The following is a 20,723-nucleotide window of genomic DNA, read 5'->3' as shown; positions in this document are numbered from 1 at the left end:
ACAGACTATTACACTTGTTACATAAACTACAGCCAGCTTCAAATAGTGTGGAAGAATTGTAACCTTGACAAACTGGTCTTGCTATGTCACCGTATCAACTGTTGTCGCACTTGCAGCAATGCGTTGCCACCTGGTGGAACGAACCGGAATCACCCAGAGATCAGAAAGATTTTAGCAGGTATAATTCGTTCTATTAACTAGAACCTTACCATTTATTGAACACCTTGTTGTAAAATTGGGTGTCTCAGCAAAAAGTTAGGGAAGGATGCACGAATTTCTTCGTTGGACTCCTGGCCATACTGTCACAGAGCGAGACATTGTAGTGTTGTATGGTATTGCATTGCCCTTTTATGCACACTTTATTAATGAATAGTTGCAGCGTTGTTTTCGGCTTAATTGTATTGAATATTGGCAAATTATTCACTGAAAATGTCCCTGACAATAAACCGGAAATCTGAATTTTGCACACGGAAGTAAACAGGAAGTGATTTTCATTTTAGCTGTAGCAATTACGCATCAGAAAGGACCCTGGAGAATCGAGGTTGTTTCATTTGGCATGCTATTTCCACTTTCGTTTATTTTGTTAGATTTTGCATAATTATGATCTTCCAATCAAAATGTTAGCATGACAACCGCTAACAGCAGCTCATAAAAGCTCGCCGCCTGGAATAGCACAGCATAGCTACATGCTAACTAGTTAGCATAACACATTGACAGTTATTTTGCTAGACCGCTGGAGACAGTGGTGCCTAGTGCACTCTAACGAAAAGCAGGTAAACAATGACTTGCATGTTATTACATTGCGCTGAAGTATTTTTTGAATTATGAAAACTCGACCATGTTGTTATGTGGTCAGCGTGTGTAACGAGTAGCCTACAGTTTGTGAGTCATTGTTCTCGTCTTGGCTTCAATGAACATGGCGTGTTTGCTAATGCCTGTCAGTTAGTTGCTTTGTTTGTGTTCTGTGAAATATCCAGTGTCATGTCATGTTTACTTAACGAATCGTTTCGTGACATTTTGTTCTTTGCTTAATCATGGGTTTCTCTTTGGGCAAACATCTTGCTGTATCGTTGTCAGGCAAACATGTTAACGTTAGTGCTGTGAAAAATGGCTATTTCAAATGTTTTATCCAGCCATTACAAACCGACGTAATATATGTAGTCTTTATGTGGGAGTCAGAGATACTAATAGGATGTGCTAATCAGTTATATTTGATCCAAAACTGATGTATTTTCTGTTCTTTAGTGTCTCTTTATTAGGACTGCAACTGACCAGCCTGGGTTGGGACTCTGCTAATGCAAAATGGGGAACCAGCTCGCTGGGATTGCACCCTCTCAGATCTTGTCTGTTGACAGCTATTTCTCAGACATCCACGACTTTGAATATGACAAGAGTTTGGGCAGTACTAGATTCTTCAAAGTTGCTAGAGCAAAACACAGAGAAGGCCTGGTGGTGGTTAAGGTCTTTGCCATACAGGACCCTTCCTTGCCACTTACCAGCTACAAGCAAGAGATAGAGGAGCTTAAAATCAGACTGGCCTCTTGTCAGAACTGTCTACCCTTCCAGAAAGCTACCCTGACAGAGAAGGCAGCCATACTTTTCCGCCAGTACGTCCGTGATAACCTCTACGACCGCATCAGCACACGGCCATTTCTGAACAACGTTGAGAAGAGGTGGATTGCTTTCCAGATCCTCAATGCCGTGGACCAGGCCCACAAGTCTGGCGTCCGCCATGGCGACATTAAAACTGAGAACGTCATGGTGACTAGCTGGAACTGGGTGCTGCTGACTGACTTTGCGAGCTTCAAGCCCACATACCTGCCTGAGGATAACCCAGCTGACTTCAATTACTTTTTTGATACGTCCAGGAGAAGGACATGTTACATTGCCCCAGAGAGATTTGTTGATGGAAGCATGTTTGCCACAGAGAGTGATCAAACCACTCCATTAGTGGACCTCACCAGTAACAGTCAGAGGACAAGAGGAGAGCTCAAGCAGCCCATGGATATATTCTCAGCAGGTGTGAGAATCACAGTAGATCAATAAACTAACCAAGCTCTACTGAATTGATTTGTGGAATGTCTTCAACATGTATTTCTCTAACATGGAATTGAATTAGCATTCTGAATCATATTTCTTTTTCAGGTTGTGTGATAGCAGAGCTGTTCACAGAGGGTATACCTCTGTTTGACCTCTCTCAGTTGTTAGCCTACCGCAAAGGACTTTTCCAGACAGAACAAGTTCTTATGAAAATTGAGGATCACTACATAAGAGAACTGGTAATATTCCTTATGTACAGTTTTTACATTACATTCATGTTTAAATACGGTGTGTTCTAAAAAGCTATCAGAACTGTTTCTGCAGTACTTGTTATGTTTTGCTCTGTAATCTTAAAGGGTAACTTTAAGTAAACTAACTAATGTAAGTTTTGTACAATCCAATGACAGCGGTTTTGTGTATAGTTGGGCTGAGATGGGTTTTTCTCTAGCAATTATTGACTGTGCCTAGTGGGTAGTAAATGTATCTAAACAATGCTGACAGCACTGTTATATGAGGTAAGTCTGTGCAGTTCTTTGTTTAAAAAAAACTTTGATGAGGAACTTTTACTGGTGATTGTGGCTTTATGACTTTGTAAACACAATCTTCTACTACTTTATTGTCATGACTAAATGATCACAGGTGGCACAGATGGTCCAGCGTGAGCCAGAGAAACGTCTTACAGCTGAAGAGTACTTGAAGCAGCAACGAGGCAAGGCCTTCCCGGATATCTTTTACACCTTCCTGCAGCCGTACATGGCCCAGTTTGCCAAGGAGACCTTCCAGTCCGCGGACGAGCGTGTGCTGGTAATCCGCAAGGACCTGGAGAACATCCTGCAGAACCTCTGTGGGAGCAGTGGCAGCGGGTCAGAGAAGGCCGACAGGCAGGAGAAGGCCTCCCTAGAGCTGGGCAACACCAAAGAGCATGGCCTGGTTATCCTCGTGTCAGTCATCACCTCCTGCCTGCAGACACTGCGCTCGTGCGACTCCAAGCTGGCTGCGTTGGAGCTGATCCTGCACCTGGCCGTGCGGCTGAGCTCGGAGATCCTGCTGGACCGCATCACACCCTACCTGCTGCACTTCTGCAATGACCCAGTGCCCCGTGTGAGGGCCGAGGCTGTGCGCACCCTGGCCAAGGTGCTGGCACTGGTCAAGGAGGTGCCGCGCAACGACGTCAATATCTACCCAGAGTACATCCTGCCTGGCATCGCACACCTGGCCCAGGACGAAGCCACTATCGTCAGGCTCGCATATGCAGGTGTGTAGAATTAGCTACACTACATGATGGACAAAGGCAGTGGAATGAATTTGTAAGTTCACTGCAATCAATCTACTGTAGACTGAAATATTAAGAGTGGCTTTAACTTTGACTTAATCGACAAAATGAAATAGGTAAATCAGGCGTTAATGTGGAGCTCTTGTTTTTCAGATCCCTTTTAAAATGTATTTAAATAGGTAGGCAATGAGTCCTACAAAATTGCTTATGTTTTCCTCATCTTCCAGAGAACATTGCTCATTTGGCTGAGACAGCATTGCGCTTCCTGGAGCTGGTGCAGGAGAATAATTTAAACGCAGAGCATGACCTGAACGGTGAGGACGTAGAGGAAACCCTGCACCCAAATGAAAACTACGACTCAGGTAATTTACGTTCCTCAGCTCTCTGGTCACAAAGTACTGAAATTGCACCAAAACGTGCCTCCATGGACTTACTTAATGGGCTTGTTGATTGTTTAACGGGCCATAGTCAGCTGATTTACCGCCTGATGTACCAATTCGCTTCCTACTGTGCTTCTCACACATTTTGCCTTTGTGTCCCATCACAATCGCCCTACCAATCCCCCAGAGCTCCAGGCCCTGCATGAGATGGTGCAACAGAAGGTGGTCACCCTGCTGAGTGACCCCGAAAACATCGTCAAGCAGACGCTGATGGAGAATGGCATCACACGCCTCTGCGTGTTCTTCGGCCGGCAGAAGGCCAACGACGTGCTGCTCTCTCACATGATCACCTTCCTCAACGACAAGAACGATTGGCACCTGCGAGGAGCCTTCTTTGACAGCATCGTAGGTGAGTGATTTCAACGGTTGCCCTGAGGATGACAGAACTATGTACTGCACATGTTTATGCTCTTGTAATACACAAATACATTCAACTATAATTATGGTATGGCACTCAGTCCTTTTAATTGCTATTGTTTTGCTTGTTCATGTCTTTTTTCATCTACATCCAGCTTTTATGAGAAACTAACTAGATGTGCACAGATTGTGCTGAATATTACATAAATGCATCCCACCCATATCAGCCCTTTATTACCCTTTCCTGTCCTTTTTCCTCTCGTTAACGCTCCCAACCTCTACCCTCCCTTTTGCCCTGTTTTCCTTTTTTGTAATCCTGCTCAGTTCGCCTTCTCTCTCTGTCTCTCTTTCTCTCTTTCATTCTCTTCTGTGTTCTCTCCATCTCTCCTCCCCGCCTCCCCGTTGTCCTGCTCTGCTTTCTCACATCCCCTGTGGGGGGGGTGGGGGCTCTATTTTGAGAGGGACCAGCGTTTACGGGAGTATGGTATAGCTCACCATGGATCCCTCGCTGCCTCGCTGTTACATTTGTTAAAGGTCCAGCCTTACACATCCTGTTACATTTGTTAAAGGTCTAGCCTTACACATCCTGTTCCATTTCAGTCCTCTCTTTGCACACCCCTTTTGTTATCTGTGGTCCCCTGACTTTTGCCCTCATTGTTCTGTGAAAAGTCTTTTTTTCTTCAATCTGAAAAGAGTTTCTTAAAGGAACACGGCAACTTTAGCTTAGTCTACCACAGTTAGATAAGAGGATGCATACTGCAGTGCACACAGCGTATTTATCGGCTTGGAAAGTTGCTGTTTCTCATTTTACGTTGTTATGTCAGTGTGATAAACAGACACATAAAAATTGAGTCATGTAAATGAGAACATTTATGAGTTGTTAGGAAGTCTTATTTACCGGTAGTCACTTTTGGGAGCCATAGGCTAACTGGTGTAACTCAGCTCTAGTGAATTATGCTAAACTGGGCTAACAAGCAGGTGTCAGACTCAGACTGGGTTATTGCACACACAGAGAAGAGAAGGGAATGTATCCTCTCATCTAACTCTGGGGTAGATGGCAAATTGGCTTTGATGGTAATTTTGATACCATAGATTTAGAGACCCAGTCAGATCAATAGTATGAAGAATCAGGAACAGCGTTTATTTACAATGATGCGCATCAAGGGAGAGACAGCATGACTTCACCTAAAGATCCATCATCTGCTCTAACTAGACAAGGAAATAGTTAGGGTTTAAGTATCCTTCCAGGCTGACAGGAGATGGCGTTGGTCATCCCATCTCACTTGGACTACACTGAATCAGACTCTGATTAGTGGCAACCTGGTAATCCGGAGCAGATAGCTACTGACGCAGCCATGCAGAACAGTGAAACACTGCAAAGTCATAATATTCCCGTTTATCTCTAAATACAGTCACACACAGATATACACAGGGACAGTACAAATATCATAGTCATTATAGTATCAAAGTGACCCACTAATGAGAAATGCAGAACATTAAACCACATATTGGAATATTGGGCATAATGCAGAACATTAAACCACATATTGTAATATTGGACATAATGTTCTATTCCACTTTCTCTCAGCTTATTTACCCAAGAGTTGCGGTGTTCCTTTAAAACCATAATTATGGGACTCAAAGGAGCTACCTAACCTAATGCAATGCGCCCAGCCTCTCTTTCTGACTCTCAGTGCCCAACGTGTAACATTATCAGGCACTGTGCCTCAATTCAGGCATGTCTGTGGCCGTTTTAAGATAAGAAAATAGATCATCATATATTGCATATACATAATGGATTTGAACGTTTTTTTGATCACTTCAAGCATAGACATTTTTCTTTTTCAGCTGTGTAACGCCTCTCGTCCCTCCCCAGGTGTTGCAGCCTACGTGGGCTGGCAGAGTTCGTCCATCCTGAAGCCTCTCCTGCAGCAGGGCCTGAGCGATGCCGAGGAGTTTGTAATCTATAAGGCCCTCAACGCCCTCACCTGCATGTGCCAGCTAGGCCTGCTCCAGAAGCCACACATCTACGAGTTTGTCTGCGACATCGGTGAGGAAAACGGACGAGCTCACAAGCATGAGGATTGCTGTTGGCCTTTTCAGCACTGTATGGTGTTCTCAAGTGAAGCTTGACTTTGGATCGCTGTAGCAAATTGCAAATATAGCTGTAGATTGCTCTGTGACTACACTGTGTAACACCGCATTCATGGAAGTTTTCTAAACTCAAAAACATACAACTTTAAACACACACACACACACACACACAGAAAGCATCACATCACACAGTTCAGTAACATATGCACTAAGTTAATCCAAAGACGATAATGTACAAGGACACATAGCAATGATATGCTGTGATTTTATGTAACGGATAATGTATAGAACACTGGTAATTATTGGGAAAATAAGTCCCTTCGGCGTGAACCAGACGCACTATTACACGGCTACTTGCCAAAACGAAATAATAAACTCCCCACGATATGACTAGCCTACATAGCCTAGCCTATTTGTTACCGTTCATCGTGGCATTTGCTGAGAAACAAATAGTTTGCAACAACACACGCTTAACTTGAATCAAACATTCTTTAGAACACAGCTGATCAACTGTCTGCTTTCACTTTTAAATGAAGTTCTAGTCCTTGCGTAGTGATATGATATGAAATACCTGAATTAGAAGCACAAATTTTGTTGCCATTGACAGCGGTAATTTTTTTTTTTTTTAAGTGGTCCTTTCCTCCTTGAATCCCATTCAAGTCAATGGAGCATTCTACTTGCCTTGTTAAGAGCCGTGTAATAAATATGTGTTAGTGTAACATTTTGTTCTGAGCTAGACCTTTGCTTTCCTCTGCCAGCACCTTTCCTGTGCCATCCCAACCTATGGATCCGTTATGGGGCTGTGGGCTTCATCACAGTGGTGGCTCAGCACCTGAATATAGCTGATGTCTACTGCAAGCTGATGCCCCATCTCACACCTTTCATCACCCAGCCCATCATACAGGTAGCAGCACTTCCACCTCCTCTTGAGATCAGATCGGGTAGCCATATTGTACAATGTTATTGTGATGGTAGGGTTCCCACAGGTCATGGAATTCCTGGAATATCATGACATTTTGGAAAGTTTGTTCCAGACATGGAAAGTCAGCTAATTGTATCATTTTTGGGGCAAAGTCATGAGATATCAGGGAATTTTGTTGTAGCAGTTTAAAATGTACTTGCCAAAATACATTAATCCAAATATATTTCATCAAATATTATCTGGTTATTAGCTTCACTGCTTGCGTGAGTACCCCAACTTTGTTTATTCAATGCCCATTTATCCATCCTCGTTCTAAAAAAGTAAAAGATTCTTCAACGCTGCATGGCTGCTCTGAAATCAGAACCCTTGACATACATTCCAAATAGTCTACAAGAAACCTCAAAGTGTTACCTTTCATTTGAGACCAGGATTATGCTTCTACACCAAGAGGTTGTCACAGTAAGCCTTTTATTGTCAGTATGCATTTTGGTTAACCAAAAGTCCTATGGGGAGTTTCCATAGGGCATTTTACAAAACACATGAGCATACCGTGGCAAATAATGGTCTAAAGTACTCATATTTCGTTCTATATTGATTTACTTTGAGATACAGATTCACAAGACCTGGTTGTGGGCCTCAGTTGTATTTCCAAGACAAAATAAATGACCAAGAGGGCAAAATGTGTTAATTTCCCGAGATGTACTAAACCGCCTAAAAAAAACAACTATCATTCTTCCCTTTGCCACTCTCTGACAGTTCATCACACAGTCAATCTATTGGTACCAAAATTATCTACAAGGCCTCTGCTTTCAAAAGAGGTCAAGCACTTGAATATAAATCAAAGTATGTGGAAACTTGTTAGTAGGCGGTGTGCAATTTTAAGCAAAAACTCAAAATGGGGGGGGGGGGGTAAAGATGGACGACAGGGCCTTAAACATCACCGGTTGCATCATTTTTGTTGTCGTCTAAACAAGGCCTTGAGTGGGAACCCTGTCATAGACATATGGGTTGTCAAGGTCCGTGGATAAAAGGGTTAACTTTAATTTGGATTAAAGTGTCTCCTAAGCAAGCATAAACCTAAACATAAATTAAAGTGGCTCCTAAGTAAAAAGTGTCTCCTAAGCAAGCATAAACATAAATTAAAATGGCTCCTAAGCAAGCATAAACCTAAACATAAATGAAAATGGCTCCTAAGCAAGCATAAACCTAAACATAAATTAAAGTGGCTCCTAAGCAAGCATAAACCTAAACATAAATTAAAGTGGCTCCTAAGTAAGCATAAACATGAACACTACTGATAAACACAGTGCTAATGATTCACAGTGCAGAACAGTCTATGTAATGTGTTTATTCTCTGGTGTGGTCCACATGGTGCCGTGTCAGATCGACAAGGAGATCGTGCTCCTGAGCGTGCTGAAGGAGCCGGTGAGTCGCTCCATCTTCGACTATGCGCTGCGCTCCAAAGACATCGGCAGCCTCTTCCGCCACCTGCTGCTGCGGCAGAAGAAGCGCAATGGCATGATCCCCGAGTGCCCCATCCCTGAAGACCCTGCTATCGCCCAGCTGCTGAAAAAGCTTCTGTCACAGGTTTGGAGATCAGGGTGTTTTTTTTTTCTTTTCTTTTCTTTAATACAGAGTGATCGAGTGTGTTGTTTGTTTGGAGAAATTTCTTAGGCGTTTATTATATTATTTATTAGTCTATTTATTATTTATTGTTTATGGGTTTGCTCACCATCATGATTACTGTTTTTTTTTTTTTGTAGGGAATGACTGAGGCTGAAGAAGACAAGCTCCTCGCTCTTAAAGACTTCATGCTAAAGTCGAACAAAGCCAAGGCCAATATTGTGGACCAGAGTCACCTGAGTGACAGCACCCAGAGCGGCATTATTGACCTGGGAACGCTGGGCATCACGGGCCGCCAGGTGGACCTTGTGAAACCTAAACTAGATTCAGAAGACAAGAGAGGTGTGTATGGTGCCAATGATTCCTCATCTGTTTGCTCTTACGACATATCTTAGTGAAATAAACATGCATTTGAATTGATGATTGTTTATTTAAAATACAAGAGTACTGTTTTAAAATAACTTGCCAAGGTTCATTTGGAAAATGACACTAAGAAAACATATCTCTGTTCTATTTAAAGCAGACCTTTGCGTTTAAGTTGTGTACTTATTGAAGAAGTAGGAGATAGTGGAAGAGAGTGCAGGTGGTTCTGTTGAAGGATATTTTATGTGTTTGTTTGTTGGTGTTGAGTCAAGCCATTTCATTTCCTAATTTACAGCGGATCTCATCAATCCTTCCTCTGGTATATCAATGTAGTGATTTAGTTCCTTAATAGCATGGTGTTCATTTGTTGTTATTGGTTTTCGGTTGAAGCAAGCAATATGAGCCAATTCTATATTATCAAGCCACATTTCATTCTAACATCTCAAATGATTCAGTTTGTGCCATTTAACAATATTCTACTAGCCCTTGTAGAGTGGAAGCTATATCCTGTTAATTGCATGAGGTTTATTACTAGATACTAAATGATATGCTGAGCGTGAACACAGATTATGTATCTCTTTGAGTAGCAATGGGAAATATGTTTAGAACACTATCATTTCCTGCAGTTTAAATGGCTGCTAACAGCACCCTTTTGTTGCAGTTGGTATGTTACAGTCGCATGGAAGTGTCCTGCTGGAATGTTGGACTGCTGCTGGTGACTGGACTAACACAATTACCCACTTAATGGTTAACACGTGTCTCTGTAGAACTAGATGCATTTCCCTGTAGTTTGGCTTCCCACCCTGATGTGGCATAAAGTGCACTAGTTAAAATAGCTTAAAGTTAAATAAATAAGTTGAAATAAAAATATGGCAAATTTGTGACATAAAACAATAGTACCGTACTAAACACTCTGAGGTGCATTTTTATGTCATATGCTCCTGTACTGCTTTGGTAGTGGGGGCCACAGAGCAAAGCAAACGTTTAAAACCACAAAAAAGCAACAACTCAAAGAATGCCTAAGTTCAGAATGGGTTCTGTGGTATATATCAGCTTTCACTTTGTCCTTTAGACACTTTGTGCTGTTTTGAGCATAGAACATGTAATGTGTTACCAGGTGTCTGCATTGAAAAGTCATGAAATTGTTCTTTTAATTCTGTAGCATTTTGTCTACATGATGATAATGGAAGATAAATATAGAATGATGTTTTAGCAAAACAAAAAGACCACAGTCATCAAAATAAAATGACTAATAACCGTTACTATTCTTGTTTTATTCCACAAGCCCGGAAACACACAAAGCAGGACTCCAATGTGAATGAGGAGTGGAAGAGCATGTTTGGATCCTTGGAACCTCCGACCTCAGCTCCTGCACCACCCACGGTATGTTTGGGTTTTATTCCAGCTAGACATCAGACAGCTGGCTCAGTGGACCCATCAGGACCCGGTGCTTAGGCGCTGTTGGCTGTACAATAGCATCGCTTCTTAGCCCCGATTGATGTATGTAAGGGATAACGACCGCCAGGGTGTCCCATTATACAGAATGAATGGATGAGGGGGAGGCAAAGAACTGCACGTCGGGGCTAAGTTTCCTCAGCCCAAGTCCGTTTATTCCGCACAACAGGACACCTCGAAGGGCGTAATCCCGCTTATCACCCGGTTGCCATTATAGGCAATAGTCATACTTTTATAGCATGTAAAGGAAACTAGCAATTCCGTTTAAAAAGAAGCAGACTTTGTTGTACAACTTTCTTTGGCCCTAACAGCGATAGGATGGACAGTTAGCTTGTTTAAAGTTGATAACATTGTTGCGAAGTTTGCTTCCTGGCTCAACTGTTGTCCTACTATGGTTGTTATAGTTACCATTCATAAGCATTGATATGGAATGGTCATCAAACTTTATTTTTGCCAGATCTACTTGATAGGTGTCTCGTTATTCAGAATTAATAGCCACCCCACCTGCCAATCAGAAAAGAGTATTTCTTCTCTCCGGGTGATAACCCATCATAATCAACTGATAATCTTTGACATACGATTCTCTTTTCTCTTCTCCTTTTCTTCACCTCCATTTAGTCTCCATATTGTTCACCTTATCCTCTGTCCCCAAGTGTTAGCTGCTCAAGTTTGTTTGTTTAGCAGTTGCCACAATGTTTATTTCTTAAACATGGTTGGCATATTTTGATGATGTAAAAATAAATTTGTATTGATTGTTTATTTAAAATACAAGGATACTTGAAGAACTTGCGAAAAGTCATTTAATAAAATGAACTTGTTTGATGTTGAGCCAGATGACCATCAATCCAATCCTCTGGTATATCAATGTGGTGATTTAGTTTATTAAAAGGAGCTGTTGCTGTTGTGTTTGAAACAAGCAGTATGAGCAAATTTTAAGAAACCGCAATCATAAAGCCATTTCCATTCTGTTCTCAAAGGATTCTGTTTGTGCCTTTTAATGATCATGCATGGGGTTATTGCACTAATTAATCTCGTGCTGTGCTTGCATCCAAAGAGAGGTTGACCATGTGCAGCTGTGTTTGAAATTGTTTGGGATGTCAGATGGCCAGGGCCCACCCAAGCTAACATGATATCACAAACACTGCATGAACTTGCAGCACAGTTGACACACTTGAACCGGCAACTCCTAGGATTGGGTGCTAGGAGGCTAGAAGCCATGCGTGTTAACATCTGTTGCTAGCAGCAGCTTTGGGGGGCAGCCGTGGCCTACTGGTTAACACTTCGGACCTGTAACTGGAGTGTTGCCGGTTCGAACCCCGACCAGTAGGCACGGCTGAAGTGCCCTTGAGCAAGGCACCTAACCCCTCACTGCTCCCCAAACGCCGCTGTTGATGCAGGCAGCTCACTGCGCAGGGATTAGTGTGTGCTTCACCTCACTGTGTGTACACTGTGTGCTGTGTGTGTTTCACTAATTCACGGATTGGGATAAATGCAGAGACCAAATTTCCCTCACGGGATCAAAAGAGTATATATACTTATACTTAGCACGTCTCTTTCGGCAGTTCCAGCAGGGTGGTTACGTATTCACTGTACAGCTGCTGTTCCGGCTGACTACTGTTACACTACTGCTCTGAATGATTCCACTAACATTGTTGTAATCTGTGTTAAAGCTGACCGAGGGCAGCCAGCCCAGGAAGTCCACAGCGCCCCCTGCTGTCCAGGTGGCCCAGTCTGTGGGCGGCACGTCCACGTACCAGCGGCGGCTGACCACGTGCAAGGCGGAGCTGCAGCAGTTGGTGCAGCAGAAGAGGGAGCAGTGCACGGCCGAGCGCATGGCCAAACAGATGATGGAGAGCGCCGAGTGGGAGAGCAGGCCGCCGCCGCCAGGTAAACCCAACTCTCACTCCACCTGTACACACCTCAAATCATTTCATGTTTGACAGTTATCATTTAGTACCCCTTCAACCAGGGGCGTCACTAGAACCCTTTTACTGGGGCACGTACCCCACTGTTGAACTGCTGTGCCCAAGTAAATAAACTAAGGTTTTTAACTAGCCTCTTTGGCAGCAGATTATTATTATCATTAGACTGGACTGTGCCCCAGTAGAGTTCTGGGTCTAGTGACACCACTGCCGTCAACCCTGATTGCTTATACAGATGACCAATGCACATAGTATCCATCAAGACACTCATTACTACAGGGCTTAAAGATCACAGAAACTGCATCCGAATTCAGGAGTGGGACAGGCCATTTAAGATCAGATCATTATATATGATATACCCTTTTATTACTTGCCCAAATTCTCTTGACTAATAAACTGGATGAGAGCTGCTGATTAATGCATCACCTACACCTTGACTATCGCCTTGAGAAACCTTTTGATGACCATCACCAGGAAACATCTGGTCAAGCACATATAGCCCGGCTGGCCTCCTTTCAAAACAATCATCATCACTGAGGCACTAACGTGCCCAATGCTCACCATGAAATATAGGCTGTTTGTGCTGATTTGGTTTGTCGTTTGTCTCAGGGTGGCACCCCAAAGGCTTGCTGGTGGCTCACCTACATGAGCACAAGTCCGCTGTGAACCGCATCCGCGTCTCCGACGAGCACTCCATCTTTGCCACCTGCTCCAATGACGGCACTGTCAAGATCTGGGACAGCCAGAAGATGGAGGGCAAGACCACTACAACCAGGTACAGCAAGAAACGTTGGGCTGGACTGAACAGTCATGACTGGGCATCAGTCAACATTAAGAGTAGATGCAGTCATTTCCTGTGTTTTAAAACCACAGGACAGTGTTTTATGCAAATTTAAAAAGAAATTTTGCAAATTAATGTTTAACCTTAGTAAATAGTCTGGAAATTGCAGTATTCAGAATTCAGTGAATATTCACACTGACTTTGTTGTCTGTTACAGTCAGGATATGAAATATGAGGCACTATATTAATTGCACTGTACTATGTTGCACCCTGCATAATGAACAGCATTGCTTTCATGAGGAGAGTAACAGTGACTGTGCAAATGGTTTGGATTTCAGGTCTGTGCTGACCTACTCCCGCATTGGGGGACACGTGAAAACCCTGACGTTCTGTCAGGGCTCGCATTACCTGGCTGTCGCCTCAGACAATGGATCTATTCAGCTGCTGGCCATTGAGGCCAACAAACCCCCCAAATCGCCAAAGGTGCAACCTTTTCAGACCAGGTGGGTGCTTTTGATGAGGCATTTTCAGGGTTCCCACGTGTCATGTAATTTCTGGAATATCATGGAATTTTGGACAGTCTATTCCAGACATGGAAAGTCAGGGAATTTAATCATTTTGGGGGAAAAGTCATAGAATATCAGGACATTTTGTTGTAGCCATTTAAAATGTACTTGCCAAAATACATTAATACAACAATTATTTCCATGCAGACTTGGTGTATATCTGGTTATTAGCTTTACTGCTAATAACCACAGCTTGAGTAGCCCATATATTCATCTCCCGCTCTAAAATGATTCTTGAACGCTACGCGGCTACTCAGAAATCATTGGTCAGTATTTTGTACCATTCATTAAATAGTAAGTCATGGAAATCCCTTTCCTTGACTTTCCCTGACAAAAGGAAAGGTCATGGGATTTTATTATTTCAACTTAGTGGGAACCCTGCATTTTTGATTTGGACGCTATGTTCTAATGCTCATCTGTAAATGGGTAGCATGTAAATTTTGTCTTGCACCAGACTGTTTGATATGCTCTTTTTTTGTTAACACTTTTTGGAAGTTGACAAATACAGCTGCACCCAGCTGTTGTGTGTGTCATCCATTCTCAGACTAAACACGCATAAACATTACATGTGTCTTTTTTAACTTAGGGAGGGCAAGTTTATTTATATAGCACATTTCATACACAGGGAAAATTGAATGTGCTTTACATAAACAAAAGTAAAGAGTACATAAAAGCTTAAAAGAGCAGTAGTTTAAAAAATGTTAAGTAAAGCACATAAAATAGAATAGTTAAGACATAAAAGACAGCATAGGACAAAAGACAGAGTGCAACACAACAAAGTACTGGAACTCAGCCAACAGCTTAACCTTTGTCATGATACCTCCAGTTAGCCTGTTGTATTAAATTTAGCTATAGACCAGCTAACCCAAACAAAGCCTGAAAATCCTTGACCATCAGACAGTCTCTCAACAAGTTGTTATTATTACTGTGACAAAACCTCTGACCGCCTTTAATTATCAGCACACTTCCCACATCAGCACATCTAAGACTTACGTTTGGCATTTCAGTGTTGAGCTCACGGTTGACCATATGTAAAACTCTGTTTTGAAAGCCAAGGCCTGTATTCCCTATTTACAAAACAGTTTATCTTACCAACAACAGCAAATAGCTAGAGGCTTTTCCTTTTTAGTCTGTTGATGGTGAGCAGGCTTATGCTAAATGGCCTATCACCAGTAATGATAAAAAATAAAGAAATAAAGATGATGGGCTACAAATGAAATGATAAAAAGAATATGCTACCCATAGACAGAGTATCTTGGCAAAATTGAAAATATGTACATGACCGGTGTACTCGTCAACTGTTCTGTATTAAGCTGTGTTTGTGAACCTCTCCAGGTTTCTAGACCAAAAGGATGATGGTTGTGTGGTGGACGTCCACCATTTTAACTCGGGGGCTCAGTCGGTGCTGGCGTACGCAACCGTGAACGGATCCCTGGTGGGCTGGGACCTGCGCAGCAACAGCAACGCCTGGACGCTCCGCCATGACCTCCGTCTGGGCCTCATCACCTCCTTTGCTGTGGACATGCACCAGTGCTGGCTGAGTGTGGGTGAGCGTCAGCTCTTGAGCGCATTGTGGAGCTTTATTTACAGGGGGGCTTTCTTGCGTCCAGTAGTACTCATTCAATCTGACCTTACAAAGCTCAAAACAAAACCTTAGCTTCAGGTATCTATGTGTCTTTGAGTAGTTTGCTGATGCTTTATGAATGATTAGTTAACATTAGAAATTAGTGGTCAATCACCTTAGTTCTATATACATACATACATATGTACGTATGTATGTATGTACGTGCGTACATACAAACGACATACATACATATGACGATGCTTAATTTAAAAGATCCTCTTGTTCCACTTTCCTCTTCCACTCCCAGGCACAAGTAACGGCACCATGGCTTGCTGGGACATGAGGTTCCAGCTGCCCATATCTAACCACTCCCACCCGGCACGAGCACGAATCAGACGGCTGCTCATGCACCCTCTCTACCAGTCCTCTGTCATAGCAGGTATGTCCATCTGCCTCTTGTGTCTAACTGTTAAGCTGGAAAGCAAAGCAGTGATGTGTAGCACTCACGTTGCTCTGCTGTTTTTGAGCAAGAAATATGAGACAATAGAAGGGCTATTTTAAAGGATTCAGTGTGGACTGAGAGCATCCATTGCTACACAACAGTCACTCACTTGGATGCAGTTAGGATGCCATGTCATGTCCGCCTTTGCTCCTAGTCACTGTTGACTCCCTTGACGTCCTTTTTTTTTTTTTTTTTTTTAGCCGTCCAAGGGAACAACGAAGTGTCCATGTGGGACATGGAGACGGGAGACAGGAAGTTCACTCTCTGGGCCAGCTCAGCTCCCCCGCTCTCTGAGATGCAGGTACTGTGTCCCTCTTCCCCTTCCGTTGAGCCTGGGAAAAGTGGCTGTCTTTGCCCATCTGCCTGTCATTGGCCATCTAACAGAATACTCTTTATAACAGTCACTGCACTCTTTCTGGTGTCCCTCTGTGTCTCCTAATGTCCATTGTTTTTGTCTAGTGCAGCCATCTCCTCACAGTGTTCATGGGATCTACTGCAGTCCCGCGGATGGAAACCCACTGCTGCTGACTGCTGGCTCAGACATGAGAATCAGGTTTGTGTCGATTACATCACATCTCAGTTCCACAATGTTCTCAAAACTATGAGCTCAGTGTTTTGTGTAGAAGCTTTTAGCATGACAAGCATATTTTCAACAGTGAGATTTTATGGATATCCATTGGTAATTATCGGTGTCAGAAGAGCTTACCCATATCTTCAAACTAGGTTTTGTACCACGTAAAAAAAAGTCTTGTTTGTACAGTCTCATTCCTTACTTACTATATAACTGTACACATTGTCTTAATCTATAGCACTTCTCCTATGATGCTACCGCTGTAATACAATTGAATGTCTTGCAGAATATCATGCTTTTGTTACAGTTGCACTCAACAGAAAGTGTAGTTGCAGACACCTCTATAATGATAATTTCTTTATATGAATCATTTGTTCTGTCTCATGATGGGATGTGTTGCGGTTGGCAGGTTCTGGGACTTGGCCTACCCAGAGAGGTCCTACATCGTTGCAGGAGGGGCTCATGACTCGCTTCACTGCCCTTCAGTGTTCTACAATCGCAAGATCATTGAGGGCACAGAAGTGGTTCAGGTGTGTGAGCCAAGCTAGACTTTTTCTGACTCTTGTTTATTTGAGAACAGTTGGTTACTCATGGGCCTTCTTTGATTGTTTAACACTCTGTAAAGCTCTATGAGACATGTGCAATGTTTTGCCGCTCTATAAGTGATATTAAATTGAATTGAATTGAGTTGGTGACCTAAAATGGGGGAAAAAAACCTCTCTCTTAATGTATACCCCTCTTTCACTCATTCGCTCTCTCTCTCTCCCTCACATACACACTATAGGAAATCCACAGTAAGCAGAAAAGCGGGTCGACTGAGGACGCCCCTCGCCGAGGCCCCGAATCGCTTCCCGTCGGTCATCATGACATCATCACTGACATCGCCACCTTCCAGACCACTCAGGGCTTCATCGTCACCTCCTCCAGAGATGGAATTGTCAAAGTCTGGAAATAAGAGTTAGGACGCCAGACGGCCCATTTTCCAGCTCGCTCTGTCACCTCAGTTAGTGCTGTAGAGGCTACTGTACCTGTACATAATGTGTGTAAAGTGAATTAATATAATGTAAGCTCCTAGGATCCATTTAAAAAAAAAAAATTAAAAAAAACTTTTTGCCAAAAAGTCCAAATGTTTGCAATGTGAGCAATTTCACAACAATCATGAATTGTTAGTGTTACAAAATGGGGAAAAAAAATGTCCGCACATATTTAAAATAATCAGTGTGAATTGTGAATGTTAATGTGTGGCTATGGAGTTAGATGTCACTGAATATGCAAAACTGCCCTTTTATTTTGGAGAATGTTCTTGCTCAGATTTGCTTATTTTGGTTAACTGCTTGTGACGAAATAATAGTGAATGTGGCGTTAATTAGATTCATGCTAACCCTTGAATTGGCCACTTCAGACAGCACCATCTGAAACCGTAACCTCAATATTCTGTAAATATGATTTTCCAAGCACCTACATAGGTCATCATGTCAATGGTAAATAAACACCCTGTGATGGCACCATGTGGCTTCATGTGGCTTAATATGGCATCAGTTTGCTTGTTACAGCCTTATGAGGGCACCTCTTGGCATTCTGCAACCGGTTAATGAAATAATTCTGTCAGTTTTTTAAACTTTTGAACATTCTATGTATTTATTTTCCATGAAAAGTAAGTGCATTGACAATGTTTTATCCTAACATTCCACAGCAGGTAAATGAAACACTTTTGTCCTTCATATGTCATTTTATCCCATATATATATTTACCATAATGTGTATTAGCAACATTTTCTTTTCAATATTTAACAGTTATCTAAAAAATATGCCTCTTTCTAAATGCATCTTGATGATTCCAGGAAAATGATTCTTGTTAATTTAACCGATTCCTCTCATGTTAAGACTCGTGGCAGCTTGTTTTCACACATTGGGCCTTCCGTTCTTCTTGTATATACGTTTTCTCCTGTATATACCGGGAGCGTGTGAGTGAGTTCCATCAGATGTTCTCGTCCTTCCTGCTAAGCAAAATAATGAAAGAAAAAAACTGATTGATAAAAGAAACTGGCAAGGCTATTTAATCACATTAAAAATAACTACAAATCATAACATACTATAACATACACATAACATACATTATGTGAAAGAAACTGAATGTTACCATTTTTTAAACATATTTACATTCATTTTGAAGAATGTCATCTTTGCTCAAGACTGCTGTCCAGGTACAGTTTATAGGAACAAAATACAGTCTCGAATGTGGGTTGGAAATCCTTTATATGATTGGTGGTGCTAGAAGGCACAGGTTCTAATCTTTACACTAGATCTGAACAGTTGCTGAGAAATGTACCTTTAGCCTCCAAATACATACCTGGCCTGATCACAACAAGATTCTCTACGGGAGGAACGTATTTTGGAGTCCTTTGGTCATTGAGGCGGTCCTCTGCTTCCAGGTATACAGGAAAAGGAACACTAGCAACAGAAAGAAATTGCTTTCATGTTCGATATAAATTTGGCCCATTCTCGTGATAATTGAAGTTCAAACATATCTTTCATTCACTTCTTAATTAATGCATAAATTAAATGAAATATATATACATCCTACTCCCACTCCCGTTTTACCTCTCAATGTTAGGTCCAACTGCTGCCTGTGGGCCAAGACTACCTGGTCGTCCGACACACATCCCCGGTACATGATAATCATTTAATCCTCCTGCAGGAAGAGCGACAAGGGTTCTTTAGTGGCCCACCAGGGCAAGATCATTACTGAGTCAGTGGTCAAGGAACTGTTGGAACCTACAGGACAGAAAGGCTATGGAACCTTTTGCAAGTGGATCATGGATGATCAACAACAGAATATTGAATACTGACTTTGTGGTCTTGCAGCAGGAGCACATGTGGCATTGGCAGAGTACTATGTCTAAGATGGATTAATGATAGTGAAGCCTATAAAAGATTAAAAGAAAAAAAATGATTCTGGAATTTGTTAGTCAGACTAAACATCACCGGACTTAATGTCCTTATGTGGAGTCAGTGGCTTCTCTCTGCCAGTATTACACATGCTAATTACCAGACATGTGGACTCGAGTCACATGACTTGGACTCGAGTCAGACTCGAGTCATGATTTTAATGACTTCAGACTTGACTTGATAAAATTCGGCATGACTTGCGACTCGACTTGGACTTGAATACTATTCACTCGAGACTTGACTCGGACTTTGCCTCTTTGACGACTTGACATGTCTCGAGTCAAAAACTAAATTTCCTGATCGTGGACCAGTCACCCCAGAGATGCTTTCCCTCCGCGACTTAAAAAAAAAAAAATAGCGGAGACAAGCGGCCAGTCCAGAGCACAGTTCAGTGCTGCCGCTACCCCCACATGCGTTACGCACTGTGTGTAGGGCACCAAGAGACAGAGAAACGACCAACATTTAGCCAATAACTTGTAGCTTTACTGCAAACTGATTTGCACTCTTGTTAGAGAACGTTTACAATGTCAAAATGCACCAACAGCATGTTACATAAAGATGATACTTTTCGAGTCCTCTCCATTAAGATCCAACTTGAACTTATGCTAGCCTACTGCATTTAATTGAGAACCCCATATAAGCACGCACGAGAGGGAGAGAAAACGAGTGGCAGGTTCCAGCTGACTTGTCATTGTTGATGATGATTGATATTTTCTTTTAAATATAAGAAACGTATAAAAGGAAATCATGAAGGCAACAAATACGAGATTTGGGGAAATTGCGGATTTATCCGGTTCTCACTACTGTTATAAACTATGAGATCCAGGTCACTATGACATAGGCTGCACTCACTGTGATTTAGAAAGTGGACAAGAATATGAAGAGTTGTCTTTGCCTTTGTGTAATGGAAATGGTGAGTCTTGAAATAGGCCTATTCAATAATTTGTTTACATGAAGCACATTGATATGCCGATTGAAACGCATTCCACTCAGCTAGCTAGGTGGCTACTGGCTACCAGGCTCATAATTCACATTTAATTGCAAACAGAAAATGTCAAGCAAGCATCATGTCATACATGCATCTATTTCCAAAGGAATGAAAGCTGTTTGTGCCAACTTAATATCATGCTTATCATTGTTAATATTGTGCTATACATGTGGCACAAACAATGTTTGCGTTTGTAAATGTGTGCATTTACAAATGAGATAAACAGCATCAAATGTGTAGTATTTCTTAAGAAATTAATACTTTAAAACAAAATTACTGTGATTATTATCTTTTAAATAATATAAAAGTGTTGA

General features: G+C 42.1%; 2 protein-coding genes across 6 annotated transcripts in view; one reads left to right on the top strand and one right to left on the bottom strand.

Moving 5' to 3' along the window:
- Positions 1-41: 41 nt before the first annotated feature.
- Positions 42-17,978, top strand: pik3r4 (phosphoinositide-3-kinase, regulatory subunit 4). 4 transcript variants are annotated; one of them, XM_042106633.1, is made up of 21 exons: positions 42-178; positions 1,246-2,020; positions 2,146-2,279; positions 2,680-3,295; positions 3,541-3,675; positions 3,881-4,102; positions 5,987-6,160; positions 6,963-7,108; positions 8,510-8,713; positions 8,890-9,091; positions 9,408-9,431; positions 10,398-10,495; positions 12,238-12,454; positions 13,099-13,264; positions 13,609-13,773; positions 15,172-15,383; positions 15,708-15,839; positions 16,103-16,203; positions 16,367-16,455; positions 16,883-17,003; positions 17,258-17,978. In XM_042106633.1, the coding sequence occupies exons 2-21, from the start codon at positions 1,303-1,305 to the stop codon at positions 17,426-17,428; spliced, it is 4,047 nt and encodes a 1,348-aa protein (XP_041962567.1). In that variant the 5' UTR covers positions 42-178; positions 1,246-1,302; the 3' UTR covers positions 17,429-17,978. The 4 variants fall into 4 exon arrangements, with proteins under 4 accessions (XP_041962567.1, XP_041962566.1, XP_041962569.1 ...); XM_042106632.1 differs by lacking the exon at positions 42-178 and adding an exon at positions 479-773; XM_042106634.1 differs by lacking the exon at positions 42-178 and adding an exon at positions 518-541.
- A 144-nt stretch (positions 17,979-18,122) lies between these two features.
- LOC121720490 (collagen alpha-6(VI) chain-like) overlaps positions 18,123-20,723 on the bottom strand; it is a 32,394-nt gene continuing 29,793 nt past the window's right edge. The window contains exons 37-39 of one of the 2 annotated variants that reach the window (XM_042106625.1): positions 19,074-19,164; positions 18,823-18,923; positions 18,123-18,472 (exon numbers count right to left, since the gene is read on the bottom strand). In XM_042106625.1, coding sequence (XP_041962559.1) covers positions 18,375-18,472; positions 18,823-18,923; positions 19,074-19,164 — 290 coding nt within the window. In that variant the 3' untranslated portion in view covers positions 18,123-18,374. The remainder of the gene's footprint in view (positions 18,473-18,822; positions 18,924-19,073; positions 19,165-20,723) is intronic. The other variant, XM_042106626.1, reaches the window with a different exon arrangement.

Source organism: Alosa sapidissima, chromosome 10, assembly GCF_018492685.1.
Source record: "Alosa sapidissima isolate fAloSap1 chromosome 10, fAloSap1.pri, whole genome shotgun sequence".
NCBI lineage: Eukaryota > Metazoa > Chordata > Actinopteri > Clupeiformes > Clupeidae > Alosa > Alosa sapidissima.
The sequence above is the reverse complement of the archived record's forward strand: the minus strand, read 5'-3'. Positions and strand labels throughout refer to the sequence as shown.